At 38.2% G+C, this 25,363-nt stretch overlaps 1 protein-coding gene across 2 annotated transcripts in view; it reads left to right on the forward strand.

Annotated features, from left to right (window-relative positions):
• Positions 1 to 25,363, forward strand: part of klhl29 (kelch-like family member 29) — a 222,498-nt gene that overhangs the window by 132,797 nt on the left and 64,338 nt on the right. For both annotated transcript variants that reach the window (XM_088403994.1, XM_088403996.1), the window contains 2 exons: positions 12,819 to 12,957; positions 24,254 to 24,450. In XM_088403994.1, the coding sequence (XP_088260120.1) occupies positions 12,819 to 12,957; positions 24,254 to 24,450 (336 nt within the window). The remainder of the gene's footprint in view (positions 1 to 12,818; positions 12,958 to 24,253; positions 24,451 to 25,363) is intronic.

Genomic DNA, 25,363 nt, shown 5'->3' on the forward strand with positions numbered 1-25,363 from the left:
GAATGCGGCAAGTCGTAAACGGGATTTAAGTGTGAAGGGTAAAAGAACCACTGAATGTAACTGGAGACCTTTGTGTCTGCCATGGTTAAGTATTCAATGTAAATAAAAGTTAGGACTCTTAAAAAATGTATTTAAATGTGTTATGTTTAATTTTTTGAAGTATTATTCATTTGGTTAAACCAACAGTTTGTGAGCATTTAGGCAAACACAGTTACATTTCACAATTTCAATGTTAATATTCAAATTCAAGTTCAGTCAGCTAGGTTAAGGACATATGTTTCAAAAATAGATAGTTTTGATGGGGCTAACGTGAGCAGCTTGCCTACATCAATGTTAAGGTGTTTAGCGTACTGTTTAACATGAGTTTTGTATTTTTCATCTTGATACACATTGACCAGAACTATTTATAGGCTATTATTAATAGCAATTGGACGGTGAAAATTAGCGTTAGCTTACCTTGTCATTATTGCTAGTTGTAACAGGGATCTTTCGAAATGCCGGTGAATCCGCTCATCTAACCTCTTGAAGTGGAAGTGGCATCCCTCAGCGATAGCGTAATTCTTCGTGTTATCTTTTTGCTAATTTCACGTGACTATGGCACCGCTCTAAGTGCACCTAACAATGACAGTATATTCTTCTCGTCTCTATCGCTGCCGAACACCACTTTCAGGTTAAAAATGCATCGAGATGCTTTGTGTGACTCATTTGTAACAAGTGCGTTATTATTATTTTTGTGTGCGTAACATATTACACTACGGCGTTACAGCAAAAAGTAATGCATCACAGTAATTACATTACTTTTGTAATGCTTTACTCCCAACACATTGTGAGTAAAAGGGTGTTTAAAAGTATTCAGCGTAACTTTTGTATACCCTGTAATCTCACAAATTTTGATGGAATGAGCATTTCAGATGAGTGAACTTTGAGAATCACTTAATTTAAATAAATACTCATTAAATAATCATAGATATTAAAATAACCAATCGGCCTTCAACACAGGGCAGAATTGTTTATGAGTTTGCTTCTGGGCAATTAAATATATAACTGGTGATTCGACAACCAAGTCAGGTAATAAAATGTTAAGTCTTAATTAGTAATCGACTCATTGATTATTATGAGCATAATCATCATATTGATGTTGTGTTTGTGTAATAGCGAATGCATTCTGACAGCGAACAAAGTGATTGCTTGTCAGGTTGTTCATTAAAACAGAGTGCTGCTCTTGTTCGCTTCCCCCTTTTATTTCAATTACATTAAGTTACTCATTCAGCAGCGCTGTTAAAAGTGGTGACGTTTATAAAGCCGGCTGTAAAAACAACGCTGAAAGCTAAATCAATCTCCGGTACGGTGTTTGTTCTTCACCTTGACCGGAACAATCCAAAAACATTGCGGCCTTTGTTGCTTACGTTTGTAGGAAAAAATGAAAAATAACATTAAAAATTCATTTGTCACCAAATATTTGTGGAATTTTGACAGTTAGAAACAATTGTTTTTTTAATATGACAACGGAACTCAAACATTAATCGTCAATGATTTTGTAGATTTGCTCGTAAAAATTCCCTTTTGTTAGTTGGAGGTGACTTTCAAATTTGTTCCTTTTGAGAAAAAGAACACATTTTTGTTGTTATATGCATGGTTTTAAAAAATGTTAAGGCAATTTCCAGTATCACTTAATGCCGGGGTTCTCAAACATTTTGGAGTCAGGGATCCCTTTTCGAAAGCAAATTTTCCAAGGAGCCCAATTGCAAATGTTTACAGAAATAAAACAAACAAACAAACAAAAAAAGCCAAATAAGTGACCTTTTTTCACCAACATATTCAATTTGAGAACAAGTATATTTGTTACTTTTCAGCCATACTGAAGATTAGAATATAATAATTGCAAATTACAAGCCTTCTTTATAGCAAACCGGGTCAATTTACCCCAAACAGGATGCTGTTATTTAGTCAAACACAGCATTATAAAATAAAAAGACGCTCTAGCTTTGCTGGCTTCATCACCTCCTTATAGAAATTGTAGATGCAAAATTCATTATGACAAAATTCTTAAAAATATATTAAACTGCTTCATCTGAATGATTTAATGAATGTCATATAAAATTAAATTGAATTAACACACGTTATATATATATATATATATATATATATTATACACACACTCACACACATTCTTTCATGAATCCCCCGCATTCAGGTCATGGACCCATTTTGAGAATCCAGGGTGTTTTCCCGACGTGTTGAATTTGTGTGATTTGTGATTGGCCCTGGCTCCCTGCATCCCGATTGGTTCCCCCTCCACCAATGGGAAGCCTGTTTCCCAACAATGCTGAGAGCTAATTAATTCCATGGCGCTCCCTTTTGATGAGCGCACTCTTTTTGTCAGATAAATTAGCATTTTGTGGTACTATTAATTAACCCGAGGATACTTTGGCATTATCAGAATGTTGACGTATTTTGGGACCATTTAAAAAAATGTTTTGGTAAGGACAAGCGTGTCTTTTTTTGCCGAAGAGAGAATAGTGGAAATAATTGGGTGGAATGAAGCCGTCAAGTCTTTCCATATTATGTTTGAATATTTTCTTGTTATTTTTTCTAAGCGCTTGAAGGTGACGTGGTAACGTCCAGAAATGTCACACATCGCTTGAGATGTGCACACCACTGCAGGAAAATAAGTCTTTACACATTTGTGATGAGGTGCCATTGGCTGGAAGCACATGCGAAGTGGATGTCATTATTCCGCATATTCCCTGGTGCACGTATTTATTTCAGTGCTGCAAAAGCTTGGCGCGTGTGGGCTGGGCAAAGGTGTTACAGCATTTTTCAAATAGTTGTCGCCAGAAAAAGAGAACAAATGCAGTTTTATCTCCTTTAGGTACCGTCCAATGGCATTTTTAATTTGTTGATGTTTTGAGCCTCCTCTGTGGCTTGATGAGATAGCAAAATGATTTTATTTGTCATTAAGATGCGTTGCAAAAACTGGAACCACAACAAAATATTGTCAAATTCTTTGATGTGGATCTCATTTTATTTATTAAAATGAGCGTTATTTGCGTTTTAAAGGCAGCATTTTAATTGTTGCCTCTCCATGGATCTCTATTTGGCATATTTGAATTAGAGCAGAAAATGGAGATTGTGACTTTGTTTAGTTGTGGTTTTCTGTCCGCTTTGAATTATTCAAGGGGCAGTGTTGACAGTGCCGTCATATTTGACTTTATCCCAGTGATCCACAACTAGAACAACAAAGAAAATGTACCAAATCCTGTTTTGTGTCCGTTTCAGCAAAATTCATTCCATAAGCTACCACCACCTGAATCAACATATTTTGAAATTCAGGTATCTAAATACATTTACAGTCAGGCGGACGGAAATTTCCAAGGCAACAAACGTCCATTTTTCAGTTAGGAAACTCAATAAAATCCTGTAAGTTTTGTTAATGTGAAAAATTCTCTTTCCTGCAATTTCAACAAAGAAATGAGTTTGCAGAATTAATTGTCCCCAATCTTCAACAAATGTGTAAAAATAACTGCCATAAATCTCAATGTATATTTTAAAGTCATTCCAACTTTATTTTCTGCCTATGTATATAATATGTAAAATATGTATCTAATAATTGATTATCTGATTATGAAATATTATAATGTATGAAGTATATTTCATAAGGTGGAATTTCTGTCATGGATCTCATGTTGTTACTTCATCCAGGCTTGATTGCAATATTTAAATACCCACCATGACTTTTTTATTTGTTGTGCTGTTATGGAGGGCGTCCCATTCGCGTCCCATTTCAATAATTCCTGTGGTTGCAATATCATAGTGAGAAAATGTTCAGATTTCAACTTTATGACACTGTAAGGCATCATATGGATCTTATTTGAAACAATAGACACTTTGATGCGATTTTATGCGTGACGTTAAGTTTGCTTTGTCTTGCTCTGTAGTATCTGTGGTGGATATGCGGTGTCGCATTTCTCAGTTATTTCCAGTAAAAGAAATCCCAACTAAGCTCCGCAAATTTCCATGGTGTCTCTTTAAGGTCCATGGAGCCATATCTTTCTTCTTTTCACTGTATTTTTAGCAGTGTGGTATTTATTTATTTATTTTTTGCAATACTTTGACCTTCAGTTTAGGTAACCAGGATGTTCATCACCGAAAACGCTTTCATCCACATATTTAGAAATAAGGGACAGTAACAGAGCATTTTATGTGCCTTTACGGACAATCGAATAATATACAACATCAAAAACAATCTTGCTAGTATTTTGTAATATTTTGACTTTCCATTATTGTCACCAAAATATTAGGGACACCTGCAAATGTTCCTTAAGAATGAGGGTGATTTATAAATAATTTTACAGAATAGATAGATTTATGCTTTTGTTAGTTTGTTCGCACGTTGCTTCGAGTCACCCCTTTTTTGTCCTCCTTGAATCCTTGGGGGTGGGATACCCACAGCGGTGTCCCACTTTTCGTCGGCTGGTTATTCCTGTGGTGCATGCGTGTCTGTATTTGATGGTGAAGGGCCTCCATTTGCATGTTGTTAAATTAACTGGCTGGCTATTGATGTCAACATATTCTCGCAATGTTTTAGCCCGCATCTCATTGGTGAAAATCACATTTACAGAAACCAAAGACATTATTTTTCCCCAGGAAAGAGCTACTAGCTTTGTGTATTTTGTGTGTATTTTTGTAATTTTATTTAGAATTGGATTTTATTTAAAAGTTAATATTTAGAATAAAAAGAATCGAGTTGCGCTAACGTTTCAATTCCGGTGGCTTTTCAAACAACAACAATGATAATAATCATATTGATATGTTTGTGCTCAAGTAATTTCGGTACACAGAATTTTAAGTTGTTTATTTATCATGGTAATTGTTTTTTCAATAAATTGAAACTAAATTTTAGTCGTTTTAACTGAATAATTTTGTTTGATTGAGGCCAAATGTGGGTTAGAACAGGAAGGTGTGACAATGAAAAAAGTAGTTTTTGTGTTTGCAAATCATCTTTTTCAAAATATCCCAGGTCTTACAGTGTAAGATTCTACCCCATTGAAAAAGAATTTTTTTAAGGTGTTTTCCAGCCTTCAATGTTCCAATTATGGATGTTTTTTTTTTTTTTTGAAACAATAATATGCTACGGACCCCCTCTCCCTTTCGGCTTGGCTAACATTGAAGCCACACCCCCCACTTGGGGGTCCTTGAACGGTTTTCTCTTCCCTTTGAGCTTGTCCTCAGATTTGCCCTTATTCTACACTCAGAGCGCAGTCTGACCTCTGGACCTACAAGGTCCAGGTCCAGGTCTCCTTCAAAGGGCCCCTCCGGCGTCCTTGAACCCCCGCCCCCCCCGGCCCGCCCCACGCACGACCCTCGGCGAGCGGCTTCTTTTTACTCAGCACTTTTGATCAGAAAGGAAGATGTAAAAAATAAGCCTGTAAACGAACGGCGTCATCACGGACTATTCTCCCGGGCGACGCGAGTGAAGAGTCGTTGACGATCCGAGCGGATTTCCTGGGGAATGAATGCGGCTGATTGGCAAGAGGAACGCCATCTGACTTTGTCACGTGGCCACGCAAGGAAACAAGGACGCACACGGCTTTGAACCTCGCTTGTTTTCAAAACCTTTGCGAGCGAGCGAAGCCTTTGATTGGTAGTATTTTCGGGTTGAAGAAACCATGAGAATGAGATATTCCTTTTATTCTGTGGCGTTACAGCGAAAGGATGCTTTGTTGAATACATCGTATTTTGTTTGCTCGAATAGAAAAAAATAGGTCAAGTTTGGATTGGAGTGCAGTGACATGTAAACATTTATCATTTTTACTGCACTTAAAACTATTGACTGAAATCCATGTTTTTAGCTAAAGTACCAAAAAAAGATTGTACATATATTTCTTTTTTTTATGTTATCAGAAAAATTGTATAAAAATGTAAAATAGCATACAATTTAAAAAAAAAAAGTCATTTCAATTCTTAACATTCAGCGTTAAAAATGGCCTCAAGGGTTTACACTGGATAGGAAAATAAAATAATAATTATTATATAAATACCAGGCTGAGATGAGATTTGCGCTTTAAAAAAGTACTTTTAAGAAGCAATAGGCTTTGAAATCAGTCGTTCATGGTTACACTCAAATGATCATTTTCAGTATTAGAAAAATATATATTTTCTAAATATTACATATATATTGTTTAGACTGATTTTTTTTCTTCTACGCTTGTACTTAAATGAGGTGGCAGTTTGTGTATATAATGAATGTATTTAAAACAAATGTAGTACAGTGATTCATTCAGTTGTCTTCTTGCTGTTTTCCTATGAAGACATTTAAATGAGTTCAAATTGCATTAAAATAGATGATAATGTATCATAGATAAATATTTATGTCTTATTCACCTCTATTCCAGTGCTTTATTTAATTCACTTTAATTTTTATACAAAGAGACGATAAAAACGTTTGTTCAAATTGAAAAAAAAACCCCATTGTTTTCTGGTATGCCTTTGAATATGTATTAAGTTAATCATATTTGAATTTTTTATTTGACTGTGAGAAATGCATGCATTCACCATTACATTTGAACACGTTTGTAAATATTTAACAAATATACAGTAGACTAACTCAATTTGATGTACTTTGTTTTGACTCTTTAATTTGTAGTTGAAACTATTCCGTTCACTCAGTGAAATGCAGGATTGTTTTGAAAAATCTAAACTACATGCAGTGTAAAATACTTTTAATACATTGATTTAATTTAATTTTTAATGTACATCATAAAATATGCTCCCTGTCTCTTTACGCTCTGAATAAAAACATTATAGTCAAGTTCAGTATTGAATTATTGATCGACGCCTTGCGCTGGTTTGTTTTCCGGCCAATTAAGCCAGCAGCGTTTTACTGTTGAATCTTTAAAAGGGAACAAAAAGAGTCAGAATAAGCACATTGTTGTTGTTTCTTTTTTTTATTTTTAACATGAAAAAAAAAACATAGATGTTTGGTTGTATTGGGTTTTATCAATTTATCTTCATTAATTTAAAAAAATTAGTTGAGTTTGAGGACATGAATCATCTTAAAATAAATTTTAAAAGTTAAAATGTTTTTGTAATTTACAGGAAAAAAAGATTCATACTTAAACTTGATTAGGGCATTTTTTTGGGGGGGGGGGGGGGGAGGGGGTTAAAAAATAGATTAAAAATAAGTTTTGTTCTAGACATGTTGCAAATGTAAAAAAAGGTTAAAAACATGCTTGAATGAGACACATTTGTAATATATTGGACATTAAAAATACTAAAATATACTTTTTTTTAAACAAATTCCTAACACAAGAATGCAGTCTAACCATCACAACGTGATGACAAAGCCCCCCGAAATTTTAGCCGGGATAACAAAATGGCGGAAGCACTCCCCCGCGTATGTCAAAAGTGTGCCGAACCCCAAAATGGCTCCCAGATCGGCAACCAATGGCGCAGCCTTTCCAGGCGACCTATCGCAACTTGCCACATCATTTTTTCGGTATTGGCAAAGCGTTGGCACTCACTGATTGGTTAGCGTGCCCGGTTACCCCGATTGGACCCGTTTGGCGTTACTAGGCCAAGAAGCAGCCAATCAGAAACGGGCCGCTCCCGCGGTGAACCCGTCCGCCCGACGACCTGACGGCGAGAGCTCGTCAAGGTCTTTGTTACTCCGCTCGGCGTCCCTCAGGGCATCCATCTCGTATTGAGACGTAGGTTTGGCATCCCCCCACACCGAAGAATGGGGTACGCCATTTGTAGTTTCACGGGCAAATCCTCCCCCTTTTACCACTCCCCTCGGAAATCACGATGAGCTCCTCTATCAGGCATTCAGGTGTGTCCGCGTGGCTCCGAGGGAGTCGGCCTTTGTCTGCTCCCCGGACCCCCGATCCACCCCCTCGAGCGGCTCCATTCACGGTGTAAAGGGGTGTTATGCGGTGTGGATGATTGGAGGCGAGAGCCATATCGTTTTTGCGGGAGAGTCCAAAGTATTCGCTGTCGGGAAGAGCTGACAGTCATCAGAGAGTTGGCCCGCTCGCGAGGAGAACTGGAGTGGAATGCTTTTGTGTTTCGGGGAGGGGGTGGCGGATTCTTAAAAGAGATGCAGCTGTGCAACCCGTCGGGGATTTGGGGGAACCGGCCTTACTTTAAAACCCAACATTTTCGATTATTTGCGTGCGTGCCAAACATTCGCTACCGTTCTGAAAAGAGGATTCATTCAAAGTCTTCAGTTTGGACGTTTGTGTGGTTATTTTTCTAAAATCAAGTATATAATCAAATAAAAAGACTTATTATGAAGTATTACAGAATTTACTGCCAGCAGTTTTTTGTGGTATTTCCCCAGTTCAACGCAACAAATATTCTGAATGAAAGTTCATTTCCTACTGTCCTCACTGTTTTTTTTCATGAATGTGCCATATGTGCTTTTTATATTACGTTTTCATTGCAAGTGAGATTTAAAACTGGTCGAATCGCTTGCAAGGGGTTGCAAAATTGAGTGCTGGAAAAATACATCAATCGGTTATAAAACTGCACAAAATCCTTCATTTCTTTGTCTTCCGCTACTGTTTTTTTTTTTTTTTAATTTGGGCTATATACAGTACTATATAAATAAATCACTTGCACATCTACAGGATAACATGATTTTTGATCATTTAAAGCAGGACTGTCAATCTCCTTTTTATAGTGGACAAAAAAATGTTGTACGTGGCCAGAACCAAAAAATGTTCCTCAAAAAGGCTCAATTTCAAACCCATCAAGCATTTTTTTTTTGATTCATTGCATTTGATTCATTTTTTCTCATTCATTGCACAAGTTGAAATCATGTTTTGACAGCATTTTGACAGATGTCATTTTTTGGAATCCTGCCACATCACTTCTGTTAGGTTCTGAGTTTTGTTGCATTGCTGCAGTGTTTCCAGACCTTATTGAGCTAAGACGCGCATTTTACTCTCAAAGTACACTGCCAAACAAAACGCAACACAATAGTATATACGTTAAGATGACAAAATGATTGTCGTCCCATTTTATTCACAAATGTACGTACTCATTGTTAAACGCAAAGCTATTATTTTTCTTGTATGGATGGCTACAGGTGAATACACGGTTTCTTGTAACTTTTACCATTTAGTTAAAGCACGTTTCATTGTTCTGCCTTTCACTATATGTCAGTGGCATTGACACATGAAAAAAATAGTGATCTCACAGCACAATCAGCAGGAGGATGGACGGTATTCTTTGCCTTACTGAATCATTGGAAATTGAGTGTCTCACCTTAACACCCCATGTAGTGTACCATTATATGGTATGCGCACAAAGAAAATCCGAGGTGAGACCTCATGTACAGTAATATTTAGAAAACAATGATTTATTTCAACTGCTAGATTCTCCGAGTTCTTGTACAAATGTAATAAAAGTTAATGTTCTTTTATGAGACCCAAGGACAGCTTTTTTACTGTAGCTAGCTAGGTACATTCATAATACAATAGCAGTGTTATTGTCGGAATGGCTGGGGACACAAAGTGAGACTGTGTGGCCTTGGTCATGGAGGTTTTTTTCAGTGTTTTTCGTGAGGAAGAAAATCCTTTTTGGTCTATGTCAGGTCAACTGTTTATGGGTCTGCGGCAGGTCTATAACCTGTGCTTGCCAACGTCCTTCAGGAGATGCGGAAGCACCAACATAGATGCGGTTGAATGATTGGACACTGTAGACAGATAAACTTTATTTTGGAATAAGATTAAGACTAAGGAGGGTTCTTTTTTTTTTTTTTAATATCATCGTAGGTCTAGTAATCACGAATAATATTACATGGGGAGCGCCGCTCAGATGGAGGCCGTCATGTTTCTTTTAGCAACGTAAGCAAAGGAGAAAAACTTTCGCCAACGTAATTCAGCCTTGGATGTTATTTTGTGTCTTGCATGCAGCTGAGTGAGTTTCTGCTTTGTTAAAGAGGAAATAAAAGAAAAAAAAAAGGGGAAGGATGAGAGGGGTGGGGGGTGCTCCACGCGGCACAAGTTTCATGACGGTGTACAACAATCGGGTTGGGAATTCGGATGACTTATTTTACGCATTTCAGTTTATCCACCAAACACAAAAGAAAACGCCTGCGCCTGAGACTTTGTGATACAACAAGAGTTTACCTTTGAAAGAACGACCAAAAAGAAAAACTGTGGCTTCCTTGTATAGCGGACTGCCTGCTGGATGCTGTGTTTTTTTTTTGTTTGTTTTTTTGCCTATTCTTAATCCTCCTTTGCCTAGATCGTTGTTATGTTCCATTATGTCCTCGGAAGCTCGGGGTAACTGCCTTTTGTTGACACATTTGCCCAAGTTTAGTTTAACCGATCCACACACTGATTTCACCACGGTCGTCACTTGGGTAAAGATGGCCTCAGCCAAGCATTTCGGGAGACCTCCATTTCAAACATATTGGACGGGTCCGAAGATGACTACCCGCGGAAGAGTAACAAGGATGTTTGCGCAAAGACGAACAGGAAGGCGAGGACGTCCGGGATTTAAATGAGGAGCTATTTGACATGTCAGATAGTGATGATGACTTTGAGGGCATTTAGGACTTTTTTTTCATATTCAAATTTACATTCAGCTGTGTCAAAAAAAAAAAAAAAAGCACTGAAACTTCAAATCTATTTGTTGCATTATTAGTTTTAGCATTTGCATCCACACTTGAACGTACGTTGGCTCATACTTGTCTTGTTACGGCCCCCGTTTGCACACATGACCATATGTCATTTGAAGTACATTAAAGAAATGTGTCTAAAAGTACTGTAATTTCATCATTTTAATAACACACCATATGTTTTAATTGAACAGCCATCATCTATGTAACCACAAACTGTAATCTATGTAACCTCTAAAGACAGGGGTAGACTTATACAGTACTCGAGTTTTTGTAAAGTTCACCCAAATTGAAGTTAAAAGAAAAGGGGGGGGGGGGGCAACTGATACACGAGGTCGATGTACACTGAGAAATGCGAAAGTCGGTCAGCTCGTTTTGCCATCTTGGCTGTTTTCTGAGTAGGATGCAGGGCGATCTTTTGTGCATTGCAAACTGTTTACAAAATATTCCTATAACATCATTTGGCGCCGGCAATCAAAAGCTACCGCGACACTAGAAAAGGTTCCATAATCATTATATCCCATGTTACGGCCTGTGTATGTTCTCAAAGTGGCCTTCTAGATTACAGAGCCTGAGGTCTCCCCCACTTCACCCCACATCCCGCTGACTTTCCCTCTCAGCATCCCCTCATGGCGCCTCATTAAGACGGCAGGAAAACAAGCGCCTCCGACCCGACGCCGCAGTTGGTCCAACAAGGCGCTAGGATGCGAAATTTGCATCAGTTCGCTGCGAGCGTGACTCTTTCCCAATTCGGTCGTCGTACTTCCGTTGCGCGGTAGAGATGATTACATTTGGGGATGAGCAGATAGCGGCATTGGAAAGTCAGCTTTGCATGAAGTAGGGCAATCTATTTGCAGCGTGTCACATGAATTTAGTAGGATTTGCTTTCATTCGATTTAACTTTGCTTTGAAACCTTTTTATTTTTTTCAGGAGTTAGTACCTTTTTTTAATTCTGCATAAATGTCAAGGGTCACCTTTTTCATTTTTATAATCCAAGTGCACTTAACCTTGGCAATGTTCTCACAGAGGAACAATTTAATTGGAATTTGTACAATAGGAAGCTGATAATTGTGGCACAGTTTTTACGCTAACTCATATTACAATGCACGCGACAATAGAATTTTCTTTCAATGAAGCGCTGTCATATAAAAAATGTTATGTAAAACATTAATATTTTTATGAGATTACTTGTCGCTGCATAAATGATTTGGATCCAGGTTATGCATTGTAATTCATGCAGTAATTTGAGGGATTTTGAATTCTAAAAATGTTGGATATGAAAAAATCCACAGAACACTCTTACCATATACCAGTGGTGTCAAACCCTGTTTAAACATGGGCCAAATTGTACTTCTAATTATGACTGTGAAGTCAAATCAATTGTAAATGTGATCGTCCCACATTGCCCTAGTTTTGAGATCAAAGGCCAGTAAAAACTGTTCAAAAGGGGGATTGGTATCAAAAAAATGCTTATTGTTTCCCAAAAACCCTTTTTGAAGTTGAAGACAACTTGCAAATTTGATATTTTAAGTTAGAACCTTGAAGTGTTTATTAGCATTTTGCGGGCCCCCTAAAATGATGTGGTGGGCCGGACTTGGCCCCGGTCCTTGAGTTTGACACCCGTGCCATATTCAATACTAAAATTCTTTGTTCTGATATTCTCCATGATGTTTTTTTTTTCTTCACAAGTTGGTAAGCTAATTGTGTACATGTAAGTTCTTTACTGTCATACATTTGAATTGATCACAAAGACATTTTTGGATTGAAAGAGTTTGCATTTTTGAGGGTCAAAATTTTCTTGTACTCTGTCACGTTTTTCACTTTGACGTCAAAAACAGGTGAGGTGAAGAGGTTGGAAACAGTAATTAGGAGGATATTTTTAAATGAAAAAAAATGCAGGTAAACTTTATTTGAGAAGTCAACATTTTCCCTCGCTGTTTCCCACCTTTACCTTCACTTATTTTTCACACACTTTGTTCTTAGCATCGTAAACAGGTGGGCTAACATGTTTCTCTGTTTTGATATCACCAAGGTTAACTCCGTACAAGCTGACATGATTTTGTTGAGTGTTTCTTCAGTCACATTGTTGATGCTCATGTCAGTCCTGAAAACCAAACAAAATAACCTCTAAAATGTTTCGCTGTCTGTTTTTTTTTTCTTCCTCTCCTTCTGTTTCTTCTTCCGCAGAGATGTTGAAGGAGCTCAACCAGCAGCGGCGAGCGAAAGAGTTTACAGACCTGAAAATAATTGTTGAAGGCAAAGAGTTTGAAGTCCACCAAAATGTTCTAGCTTCCTGCAGCTTGTATTTCAAGGACCTGGTCAAAAGGTTTGCCTTTTCCTGACAGCACTCCTCATCTTTGATCCCACCTGTTCTCTTTTGTAGGGCACATTTGTGTCATTTTTCTCCCCCCCTCTTTCTGTTCTTTCTTTCCATCTTTCTTGCAGGTGCGTGAAGACTTTTTTTTTTTTTGGTTCTAGCGCAGGGCCAGCAGCCATTCCTTCCTTCTCTCCCCTCACTCCCACACTGAAATGAATGTATGTGAATCTGGAGATAAAGGTCAACAGCTCGTCATCTCGTGCAACCCCCTCCACGCCACTTTAACCACATTTCCATTTTAACGAGCAGCGCAAACGTTCACGGCCGAGCGAGACGCCCGCATTTTCATCCGTAGAATAAAAGATGTTGCTTCGTGTAATCGTAAACTAAGGCTCTTCAGGGGGACGGCGAAAACACAATCGGCCCTTCCTGTATTCCCTTGTGGTTGCTCAAACGGCAGTTTGAAGGAAATCATAACACTGTAATTGCATTTATTTATATAATGATCAACCTCTGACCTTGTGGGGTTGAGTTACGTTTCCTGGCGGTCGTCAAACTTTGCTGCTGCCTTCACGCAATGGCAAAATCTGGAAAATTCTGGCACTGTTAACAAATTGACAAAATCCCTCCTTTGAATTATAGAAATAGCTCATATTGACCTGAAAATAGTGACTTCAGAGCAAAATGGCAGACTTCTTGTGCATTTTGGAGAATGGATTCTCTCAGACTTTTTGAGGGTCTTTTATTAATGCCAAACAAACTCCACACTGCTCCGTTAGGATGTGTTTAGGGGATGAATTATTCAAATTAAGTTTACTTGGATTTTGTGTTATATAGCAGCGTGTCAAATTTGGTTCCGATTTTTTCACCATCGGAAAAAAATCTGTAGGTACAATTTTTGAGTAGTCTTGGAAATGGCCAAATATCCTTTCAAACTAAAATGATTGATTCTGTCGTGTATTTTCGGACGTGGCTTTTGAGGAACTTTTTGTGGGCCTGCTCTTGATAGACAAGATCCATGTTACAAAGCGAAACTTTGGGGAATTGATTTTCAGCTTGTTAATTTTGTGTAGTGTAAAATAAAGTGTACCGACAATATCTGCCATCAGACAAAGACTCAAACTAAAATTGTGGCATTTTTTTGTATCGTTTTATTTCATATACCAGGACAAAATATATTAGCCAGAAATGGCCCAAAAGTGACCCTAAGACACTACATTAACGAAAAAGACTAAACATTGTTTTTTTTGTTTTTTTTAACCTTTTTGTGGGTCTACTTATAATAGACATATCCACCAACATTTACATTTCAGTATTGAGTGATACTGACTTTGAGGAATGAATTTTCTAATGCAACTTATGAGTTCTGTGTTTAATTGCGAATCTCAAAGTTTGTGAATATGACCAAACTTAAAAATTTTCCTTTTTTAGTGCCTCTCTCCTGTCCAGTATATATACAGTCAGAATTTAGCAGCGGTTGCGTAAACTCTCAAGGAAAAGCTAGTCTTTGAAGGACTCCTGAAAATTGCAAAATTGTTGCTAAAATAGCCCCTCAAAACAAAATGTGTCATTTTGGGCATAAGGTAGAACTCCTCTACAGCAATATAATATATCATATTTGCAGCCAGAAATTTTTCTCATCATTTTTCTCTGGTTATAAACATAAAAAAAACATGTTGTGCAATCTACAATCTGACTGAAGTTTAAACCAATACCATCCAACTAGCCCACATTGGAAAAAATACAAGGATAGAAAAAAATTGCCAAATCTGCAATCATTCATTTTCTTTTGTAAAGTTCACCCAAATTGAAGTTAAAAAAAGGGGGGGGGGGGCATCAATTACTTGCATCAATTTCTTGCCTTATGTCTTTCACTGCTTCATCCATCTTTCTTCTTTATTACTTTTATCCTGTCTTCAAGCTAAACTTGGTTTAAGCGTAACATCGCACGGCTCCACGTGTCAAAATGACAATATTTCGGCAACCACGCCCCTCCGCGCTGAGTCCACAGGCGTATTTTCCAAATTTGTTTTACGAACGGACAACATGGTAGAGGAATTATTGCTTATGGAAGTTCGTCGGTACAAACACCTTCGTGATTCGTCTGAAAAGGAATATCGTGATCTAAGTATCGTAAACAACTCCAGGCCAGATTAGTCTGTCGAGATCGTTAAATCTACTAGGATGCTCTACTTCTGTTATAGAGTAGTGTTGTTTGTATGCTGTAGAGTCCATTTACTGCCACCTAGAGTATGGAAGAACATTGTGTGATTGTGAGGGAAAAGCCTTTCCGACTATCATGTGGTGCAAAACGCGTCATGTATAAACCAAACTAGACTTTTTCTGCAGGCTTTTTTTCGCTATAGTGAATTTCAATGCAAGGCAAATGCAGAAAAAAAACATTTTGTATTATGTAAGGGGGGGTTTGTTGTATGATAACATAAGAAAGAGAGAAAGGCTTCAATGCATGGATTTTTTTTCACACTGGGGGATTTTTTTGCACAGGTAGGTTTCGTTGTAGAGGAGTTTTTCTGTAGATTGCAGAAATGTGTGTGTTTTTTTTGTGTTAAACTTTTTTTTTTTTTTTTTTTCCGATACTCACTCAAATCCAGCTGCAAAGTCCTGTTATTCAGTCTCCATTTTCCGTCGGGGCGCATGTTTCCGCGCAGCAGTCGGCTGTCGCAGATCATGTCTTTCATCAGAACTTCAATACATCCCAAATGTCCTCACCCTGACTATAAATCTCTGCAGGTGTTTTCAGCTTGACTAACACCTCGTCAGGAGCCAAAGCGGCTGCACTGATCGCCAACTTTACGTGGCGTGTTTGCGTAAGTGCCGAGACAAAGGCAAATCCACCGGTTCCGTGCCTAAGGGGGAGTTAGCCTCGTTTGCCCCGCGGCAACGGCAGCCTCGTAAATGAGCTCCTAATCAGCTGCCCACCGTCGACTCCGCCGCCGCGTCTGCTAGGTTTAGTTATTGCTTAATCGCAGCCCAACTTCTAAAGTCAATGGATCAAAAGTCTATTTTGTATTTTTGCTTCTTTGACACTTGCTTCAAAAGAGAAAAATATTATTTTACCGAACCTGTCATGGAATTATGAAACGGTATGTTTGTGACAAAATATTGAGTCAAATTAAATTTAGAATATTCAATAGTTAGAATTTCTCTTTTTTTATGAATAATATTTTTGTAGTTAACCTTATCATTTAACATTGAATAAAAAGATTGTAGGTGGAATATAACCCTAACCCTTAACCCTAACCCATTTGTGATTTCAATCTGAAATATCCAACACGTTTCACGGTTTTACTTTGTTTTCATTTAATTTTGGCATTATTGTAAAATTTTGCATGTCTTTAGCTAAAGTAAAAGGTTTATGTTTAGCTATAACATTTTAAAAGTATGGTTTAGCTTATCATTTAATCGTGAAGAAAAAAATTGGTGGTGGAATATAATTTATTTGTGATCAGTTGTAATCTGAAATATCCAACAAATATTTGTCGGGTTTTTTTTTTTTCATTTAATTTTAGCAATATTGTAATATTTAGGTAAGGCAGTGCTTTTCAAATAGTGAGGCTGGCCCCCTTTTTGACACATGTATTTGTCATGTGAAGTGTAATTAAAATAAAACAAAAATTTTCATCTTTTTTTTTTTTTTAATTCATGCACTTTGATGCACTTGGTTATTTTTTCAGTTTTGGACTAAGTGCAACCCATTGAAAGTTGATTTATATTGTTTTTTTCTTTTGTTAATGTTAAAATGGAAACAGGTTGAGATATAGTTAGACAATTTCTATAGATAATCTTATTTATAGTCAGCGTGTCGAGTAGGGGGGCGCAAAAAGTATTCTTTTTTTAATGGGGGGGCTTGGCAAAATATAATCGAGAAGCATTGAGGTAAGGTAAAAGTTTACGGAAGTTTATTTTCATTGTTTCTGTAATTATGGTGAAATCCACAGTTTATGCAAAATTTCACATATTTTTTAATCATTGAATTTATAATTTACATGGTGATTAAAGCCCCTTTTCCACATTTGTGAGTTTTGGCCACGGTAGTGAATGTACTGTATTTTCCGCACTATAAGGCGCACCGGATTATAAGGCGCACCTTCAATTAATGACATATTTTAAAATTTTTTCCATTATAAGGCGCACCGGATTATAAAGCGCACCCTCAATTAATAACATATTTTAAAACTTTTTGAATCACAATATAGTGATACTCAAAGTAATAACAATAATAACTCAATAAGTCTAAACTCTCACTAGCATCATAACTCAATGTCAATATGACCAAACTTGTCTAACTGTAAACACACAAAAGAAACAGGAAAAGCTTACTTTACCAGTTCATTCCCCATCTACGAATATTTATCCACATATAAGGCTCACCTGATTATAAGGCGCACCATCAGCTTTTCAAAAAAAAAAAAGGCTGTTAGGTGCGCCTTATAGTGCAGAAAGTACGGGATGTTCATAAGGGACTCGTCAGCTCAAAGTCTCCAACATTTACCAAAAGTTCTTGAGATGTTTTCAAACTGTTTGAATGCGTCTTTAGAGACAATTTTCAACATGATCAAAAAGTATGGCAAACGTTAGCGAGCTTGAACCAACCCTGACGAAATGAACATTCTTTTTTCTGTTCGAACATCGTAACATCTCACATTTTTATGCCAAAAGTTGCAATTTTACATATATAAATTTATATTAAAAGTCAAATCGAGCTTTTTTTTTTTTGTGGCAAGCTTCCCCCGCCATATCCAAGACCGGAGGTTCCGCAGTCCATTTCAAATTCCGACAGGCGATGAAGAAGCAGACAAGAGCTTGTATCTGTGGCAGCCGCGTGCGGCGCTGACAGCTCCGCCAGCGCACCAATACAAAAGTCCGCTTTGACCTTGACGAGAGCGGGGTACCCTTGCAAGGGGCCCTGACGCTTGAGCCGCTGTCCATCACTCCGTGTCTCCCGCGGGCTTCTTATCCGCGATGCGAGCCTATTATTTATGCGTAAAGGTGCGAAGCTCTCAAATACACCTTAGTTTGACAGTTTAATAAGCCCAAACGCTCATGAATCACATAATTGATTGCGCCGCCGCTATCATCTCGTTGTCATACTGCTTACTTTTTATGCTAGTTGGCTTAAAAGAGACATTTGGCTCATTTTGCAATCGCCCTGAGAAAAAGACATGTTTTTTGATTAGTTGTTATGCCTAATGAAGTTGATGAAATAGCGCTTACTTTTTAGCATGTTGATTTCATCCTGGGATTTTAGTTTAGTATAGACCAAATTCTCCCAAGGAGGTTCACTTTATGGAAAATTGTTGTGGCAAAAAAAAAAATTCTGCTTTGAATTTATTGTGAAATGTAATTGCCCGCAACATTTATAGTAATTCCATTTTATAGCATTTTTCAAGCTAAACTTACATTCATAGTAACATATTGAATACCTGAATGCGTTTTCACAAAACCAGGCTTATGTCTCACAAAACAGAAATTGAGATATTGATATATTCTAATTCTACACTTCAAATAAGGGAAGAAAAATGTCAAGAAGAATAGTGAAATAAACCTGCAATAGATACTGTATGGTCATAAGGGCTACGTAAATCTATGCATAAGTGTCAAAGTCCAGGCCTTGAGGGCTGCATCCATGTTTTTGATCCTTCCCTCTCAAACACACCTGATTCAAATGGTTAGGATCATTTTCAAACTCCTGCAGAGCTTGCTAATAATCTGAATCAGGTGGGGCAAGAATCGTGGAAAATTTGGAGGATATGGGCCCTTGAGGACCGGAATTTGACAACCGTTTGGTAGAAAAATTTTTTTTAATAAATGAAATTGCTATTTTTTGATTTGTCCAACTCGAAAGGAAAAGATGACACAAAATGGTGTAGTAAACCTGCAATAGAAGAAGTTATGGTTATTATTGAAAATCAGTGATAGACTGAAGCCTTGATAACCACACCGCAGTGTAGTGAGGGAACACCGTCAACAAATTGTACATGTAAAGTTTTGAATAGATGTATACATATTTTTTAAAGGGGCTGTAACATGAAAAGTCAAACTTTAGAGCTTTTAACCATGTTTATCTTAAGATACTGCACATTTTTGCATTCATATTTTGGGTTTCAATGATAAAATGCATGATTTTTTTAAATGTTTTTTTTTTTCACAGAATGCTTTACTTTTTGTACAAATTTCTACACATTGTTTGGGAAAATGTCACTCTATGCTACCCAAACGATGCAATGCGAAAATCTCTTCCCTTGTCCCCCTCTAACCGCCCCCCCCCACGAAAAAAAAAATAGATTAGACCTGGTCTAAAAGGCCAGTGCACTGAGCAGTCTGACAGATCTTGGCCTGTAATTCCATTTCACCCATCAGCATTTTCCAATAAGCGTGCTCGCTTGGCATTTAATTTATGGCATCCATTCGCATTTTCTGCATGGCCACAACTACGCGGCGCCAACACCTCTGAGGCGGTCTGACACGTCCGTCCTCTCTCGCCGTGCGAAACTGCCCGCTCCATTCACCCCAGCGGGAGGACAGGAATTTGTCCGCTTCCCTAAAATGTCTGTGTAATAGTCTTTCTTCTAGTTGTTCCCAGTGGTGAGATGAGTCTTCGCACTCTTTTTGTACTGCAATTTCTGTCATCCCTTCACTGGGTTTTAAATTAGACAGTTTTGTACAAACAAATTGTTTTTCCCTCTTTTTGGGTTAAGGCCTCTTGAAATATGAAATTTGGCAGTCTTGTCCATCATTGGTAAACATGGCCCCGAAAAGACAGGAGGTCAGCCATTTTGTGTGTATATTTATACTATGTGCTACATACGTGTGTTACTATAGATTACATTGATTACAATGTATTGTAGGCGTTTGGGGATACTTTTTACTCTTCTGACACGTTTATGTCATTATTATTGTTGTTTTTGTTATAAAATACAGATGAGACAAAAAATCCCTGAGCCTGTAACCTAATTTATGGAAGTGGGAAATTTTTTAACTAATTTAGCAAGTATTCTAGACTATTAAACAAATCATACAGTATATGCCAGAAGTTTTGTTTTATTTTGATTAAAAAGAAAAGAAATATAATAGATATAATTGTGTCCATTATGAGTAGACCCACAAAAAAGCCTCCACTTAAAATTTAAAAAAAAAATGATGACAGAAAATCAGCCGTTTATTATTTTAGGGTAGGATAGAATCAAATTTTAACACGAAACATAAAACTTAAAACACAGAGGTGCCCAAACTTTTTGACCCTATATTTAATCTTCTAGCTGTCAACCTCTAGCAATCAATCGGGGGGCAGTAAGTAATGCGCCCAAATAAACTGAGTTTATGGTATAAGTAACATATGACATGCACTGTCTTGGTACGCTTTTATTGTGAAGTTCCTCCTAGAAACATAGTCGTGAGAATACTCAACTAACTTGACTAACTTGATAATCGTGAGCAAGCTTCGATGTGAACAACATTTTGTTGTTCTGATATCATGTTTACATGATGTTGTTCTGAAATGAAGTTTAAACTGTTAGGGCCCTAAAAAACAACAAAAATCAACTGTTCTTTTTTCCTTGATTGATGTCCTTTTTTAGGCTGAGTTTTTTTTTGTTGTGTTTGTTGTCATATGGGCAACCAACAGAAACAACAACAAACGGATAAATGTCTTCGGGAGCCGTGCTTGAAAAGACACAGGACGTCTGCCATATTGGTTTGAAATGGCTATTTCAGAGTAATTTGGGCCCTTATGACACAGGTGTCAAACTCAAGGCCCGGGGGCCAGATCCGGCCCGCCGCATCGTTTCACGCGGCCCGCGAAACGCCCGTTCCAATTCAAGTTTCCAGTAGAAATATCACATTTGTAAGTCAATTTGAAATTGTTTTTTTTTTTTTGGGGGGGGGGGGGGGGGGCAAGTGCTTTTTGCCCTCACCCTCTCTCTGATTTCAAAACTAGTTGGAAGTGTGACAAATACACCCAAAATGTATTTTATCACAGTCATGCCGGCCCTCTGACAGAAACCGTAACGGCATAATGGCCCTCGATAAGAATGAGTTTGACACCCCTGCCTTATGAGGTGTTTTAATTATTTACAACTGAGAATTCAGCCCCAAATCCACTTTGACTCAAAAAAGTTCCAAAATGCTAAACCCATAAAGACACTGGAAATGTGCCTTTTACTGTATCTGAATCAGGCCATTTTCACCATATACCGTAATTCTCCAAATATAAGATGTCAAATCTAGGAGTCAAATCTACTGCAAAAAAGAATAAATCTCATCTTAACTCGTTCTTGTGTTCGTATTTGTAAATTATATTCAAGGATGTTTCAGATTTCTAACATTGTGAGCGGTTAGCAAACGCCGCGTCAGTGTCAGGTGTTCCAAGCACTCATTTTTTTCTTTTCCACGCGAGACGATTCGAGTTCATTTTACCATAAATACCAGAAGTTGCGTAGCATCTGTGTTTCACCAAGTTTATGATTGTGTGTATGTGCCAAAAGGCCGCAATTAATAAACAAGTCAAATTCGAATACCTTTTCGGTGCACTCTTAATTGAATCAGCTGGAGATTTTTACATCAACCGCTCCATTTAAGTAATATTCCTGTGCATGAACAAGAATGGACTCGGACGTTGGTTCGGTCTGCTCGCTTCGTTTATAGAAAATAATGTCGTAAAAACCTCTGCTGACACAAGCTGCTGTCAACTGCACTTGCTGCTAACAGCTGCCTGACATCCTCCCTGTAGCTTGTCCCATTACTGTAATTGTAAGCAAGAATATAAAAATACACATCTGCATGTCAAAACTATGTGGCTGACAGACCAATCTGCGTGTCTCGTATTTGGGGAATTACGGTACTCCACCTGGAAATCTTGTCTGATTGCTAACAAATTAGAATGAAGAATCCTAGATCTATAGTCAGTGCCAGAATTGTGCATTTTTATCATTTGGCGTGGGTGGTGAATTCTGCACGTGTACGCCAATGTGTGTGTTCTGTCTTCAGCCTACATTCTCCACTTTCTCTCGGAAAAGTGTAGCATTTTTTTTTCCCATAAACAGCTTCCACCATCCGAGTGTAGCTCATCTCAACTTGCCATCCTCCCGCCTCCATTTTTCACACGAGCGCAATCAGGCGCTAGGCTCCTTTTTTCAGACGTTCCCTAACGTTTTGCTTGGCCACTCAAGCCACTTCCTGCTGCACTAATTGACTGGGCTGATGCTCTTTTTTTTTTCTTTTTGTATTTATAGCTCTTAACCCCATCCTCCCTTCATCATTTTGACCCTTCCCTCTGCCTCCCTTTCTTTCTTCCCACCTGCCCACCTCCCTCCGCTCCCCCCTGCAGGCGGGCTTTTGTGCAGGATAAAGGTCAATAACGCTATGTGGCTTTTTGCTTTGCAGGAGGACAAAACATTAAAAAAAAAAAGCAAATTAAAAAAATCTTGGGTTTTTGCAGCCATGCGGAGACAATTAATTGTCTTTCCATTTTAAAATTTATTTTTGGATGTCCTTCGCACCACCCCCTCCCTCCCCGAGTGCGCTTCAAATGACGACTAATGTCTTTGAGTTCATACACCACAGGATATTATTGCAGGTGTGATGGTGGTGGGCTTTTTGTTGGGAGGGGGGTCGGGGGGGTGGTTGGGGTTACCTCTTATTGAAAAGTCATAGAACAACACAACCCCTCCCTATTAAGGATGGCTGCTGGCTCCCTGTGGAAGAACAGTCTCGCCCCTGCCTCACCCCTTTCTCCTCTTATATTTCATTGTCCTCACCTCGTCCCATCATCCTGTTGTCTCATTCTGTCTATTTGGTTTCCTGTCTAAATTCAGCAGCGAGTGGGCAGTGGAGTGCCACCCACTATTTAATCTGCTCCGCCAAGGATTTATTCATGATGTGAAAAATGTATGTATCATGATAATAATAATATTGCAAACATTAATGTTTGTATTTGGGGAAACCGTTAAATTAATTGAACTGTTTCCCCAAATCAGTCATTAATTACAATGTACTGTTTTTTTTTTTATTTACTCATTAATTATTTAAAAAAAATATATAGATGCAGTGTAGTACAAATAGAATTTTTCATGAGGTAGTTAGTGAATTAATCATATTTGGAATAATAATACAGTAAAAACATTCCATCATAAATAATACAGTAAAAACATAACATTAACAAAATAGTGAGAACTCTTTTACATTAATGACCACCACCACCTAAAACATAATGAGTGCTCCAAGCACCACAATTAACATACAGTGGCATATTACAATATCGCATATTTTTATTGTGGAAATTTCCCTTTACTCCCGGGAGCATATTAATTGTATTAATAAAGGAAAAAAAAAACCAACATACATTAAAATGCACACTGGTAAAATGGAATACATCATGTACATTGAACCATTAAATATTTCGAGCAGTTCATGTTATGACTGTGATCTTCATTTGTCAGTCACTTTGCAATATTTATAGCACTTGGGACGAAGGAGTTTTTGAATACATTTTTCGTAGATCCAGGTGTTCGATAAAATCATGTAATTGCAGGTGCATGCTCATCCATCACTATCATAGTGGCAAGAACTTGGAGAATTGTTCTAAAAACATAAGTGCAACTGAATCGTACTCGCACAATGATTCTTTGGGTCCCACTAGTGAGCCCGAATAACACCAAGGAAGCTCGAAGCACACTTTGAGAATCACTGATGATTTGTCCTCGTCAGAGCTGGAAAATTTCCCAGTCTCCCTGAACACAGCATCAATTTAGCCTGCGTCTATATTCTAATTCAACAAAGTGGCTTCAGCAGGAACAAATAAAAAAATAAAGGCCAAATCTTGATTGACGCGTCGAAAGGGCCGCCATCCATCTTAATACCGACCACTTTTCATATGTCCGTGGCCGCAGGGAGGAGAGTTAAAGTGGTTGCGGGTGGGAGGGGGCGTTCCATTTATTTTGCCCTTGAGTGGATTATTGTTTCACATGGGACATTAAACATGGGTGGTGAGGTGTTACTTACCACCCTAATACCTCCCCCGTGGACATCCGCCGCCGCGTGGACAAATCGCCGTCATTTGAGCCCGGCCCAGTAACGCACACTCCACTCCTCTTTGGGGGAAGTATCATATTTATATGTAGGTAGGTAATCTGCCCATTCACCAAATTCACAATTTGGTTTCAGATACAGTAAGTAGAAATCCCCAAATTCTCTCCCTTTGTCTCACCTTTACTCTCCCAGTCCCAGAGCACGGCGCCCTCTCAAACCCGATTTCTGTCTTTGTCTGTGCCGCGATTTGTCGGACCAGGTCGTCCGGGGAGACGCGCAATGGCGAGATGCTGAAGCTGACCATGAGCAACATCGGCGCCGACGTTCTGGAGCAGCTCCTGGAGTTTGTCTACACGGGCTCGCTGGTCATCGATTCAGCCAATGCCAAGACGCTGTTGGAGGCCGCTAACAAGTTCCAATTCAACACCTTCTGCAAAGTCTGTGTCTCCTTCCTAGGTGGGTGTGTCCCAGTACTTTTGTCCATAGTTGCTTGAGTAACTTACTATTATTTTTAGCGTCCAGTTTCCATATCCAAAAAGTCACTTTCCAGGCTCATTTTCCATCCAAAGAACATTCAATAAAAGACCTGTCCTTGGGATCTCCAACAAGACAGACAAACGGGTAGACGAAATTGCATAATTTTTAGTTTTTGTCATTCATTCTGGGTTTTTGTCATTCATTCTGGGCAGACCGCAATATATTTAGCCGTAATCCTAATCCTACATATGCCAATTTTGTTTCTCATGAATAGACCAACAAAAAGTATCCAAGATATGTTGGTTGTGAAGCAGTCCTTTTATCCACATTTCAGATTTTCCCCGGGGACATTGAATGATGCCTTAGGGATTTTGTCTGTCTAACTTGATCTGCAAGTAATAGTTTTCGTTATTGCGGGAGTCGCATAGCAACAAAGTTGTAGACTTCACCATAAAGTACAAAAGTTATGTTTGAAAGTGCCCCTACGTATTTGCTAGGCATGTCTATCATGAGGAGACCCGCTTCTATTTACTTTAGCCCAGTTCAAATAGTGGAGCCGGGGGAGGGGGGGGAGTAGGGAAAGAGGCTTGGCTTTTGCGCTGTGTAGTTTTATTGCACATCTATAGCACCAGCTGTGGCACTCTCAAGTTGTTTAAGTTAGAGGATGAACTAACCCTTCATTTGAAGCTCAACTTATATTCTTTACATTTTCAGCGCAATGACCATTTCGTTTCTGAAAGATATATGTTCCAAGACAGCAGCTGACTAGGGTCTGACGTTCATACCTTGTTCACAGTCTGATATTTTCAACTACTCAACCTCAACCCTTCAGGAATAATATTATCGTAATAATAATATCATCGTCTTTGCAGGGCTAAGAAACGTTTTAAAT

This window comes from Hippichthys cyanospilos, chromosome 20 (assembly GCF_059441005.1).
Source record: "Hippichthys cyanospilos isolate Australia breed blue-spotted pipefish chromosome 20, RoL_Hcya_1.0, whole genome shotgun sequence".
Lineage (NCBI taxonomy): Eukaryota > Metazoa > Chordata > Actinopteri > Syngnathiformes > Syngnathidae > Hippichthys > Hippichthys cyanospilos.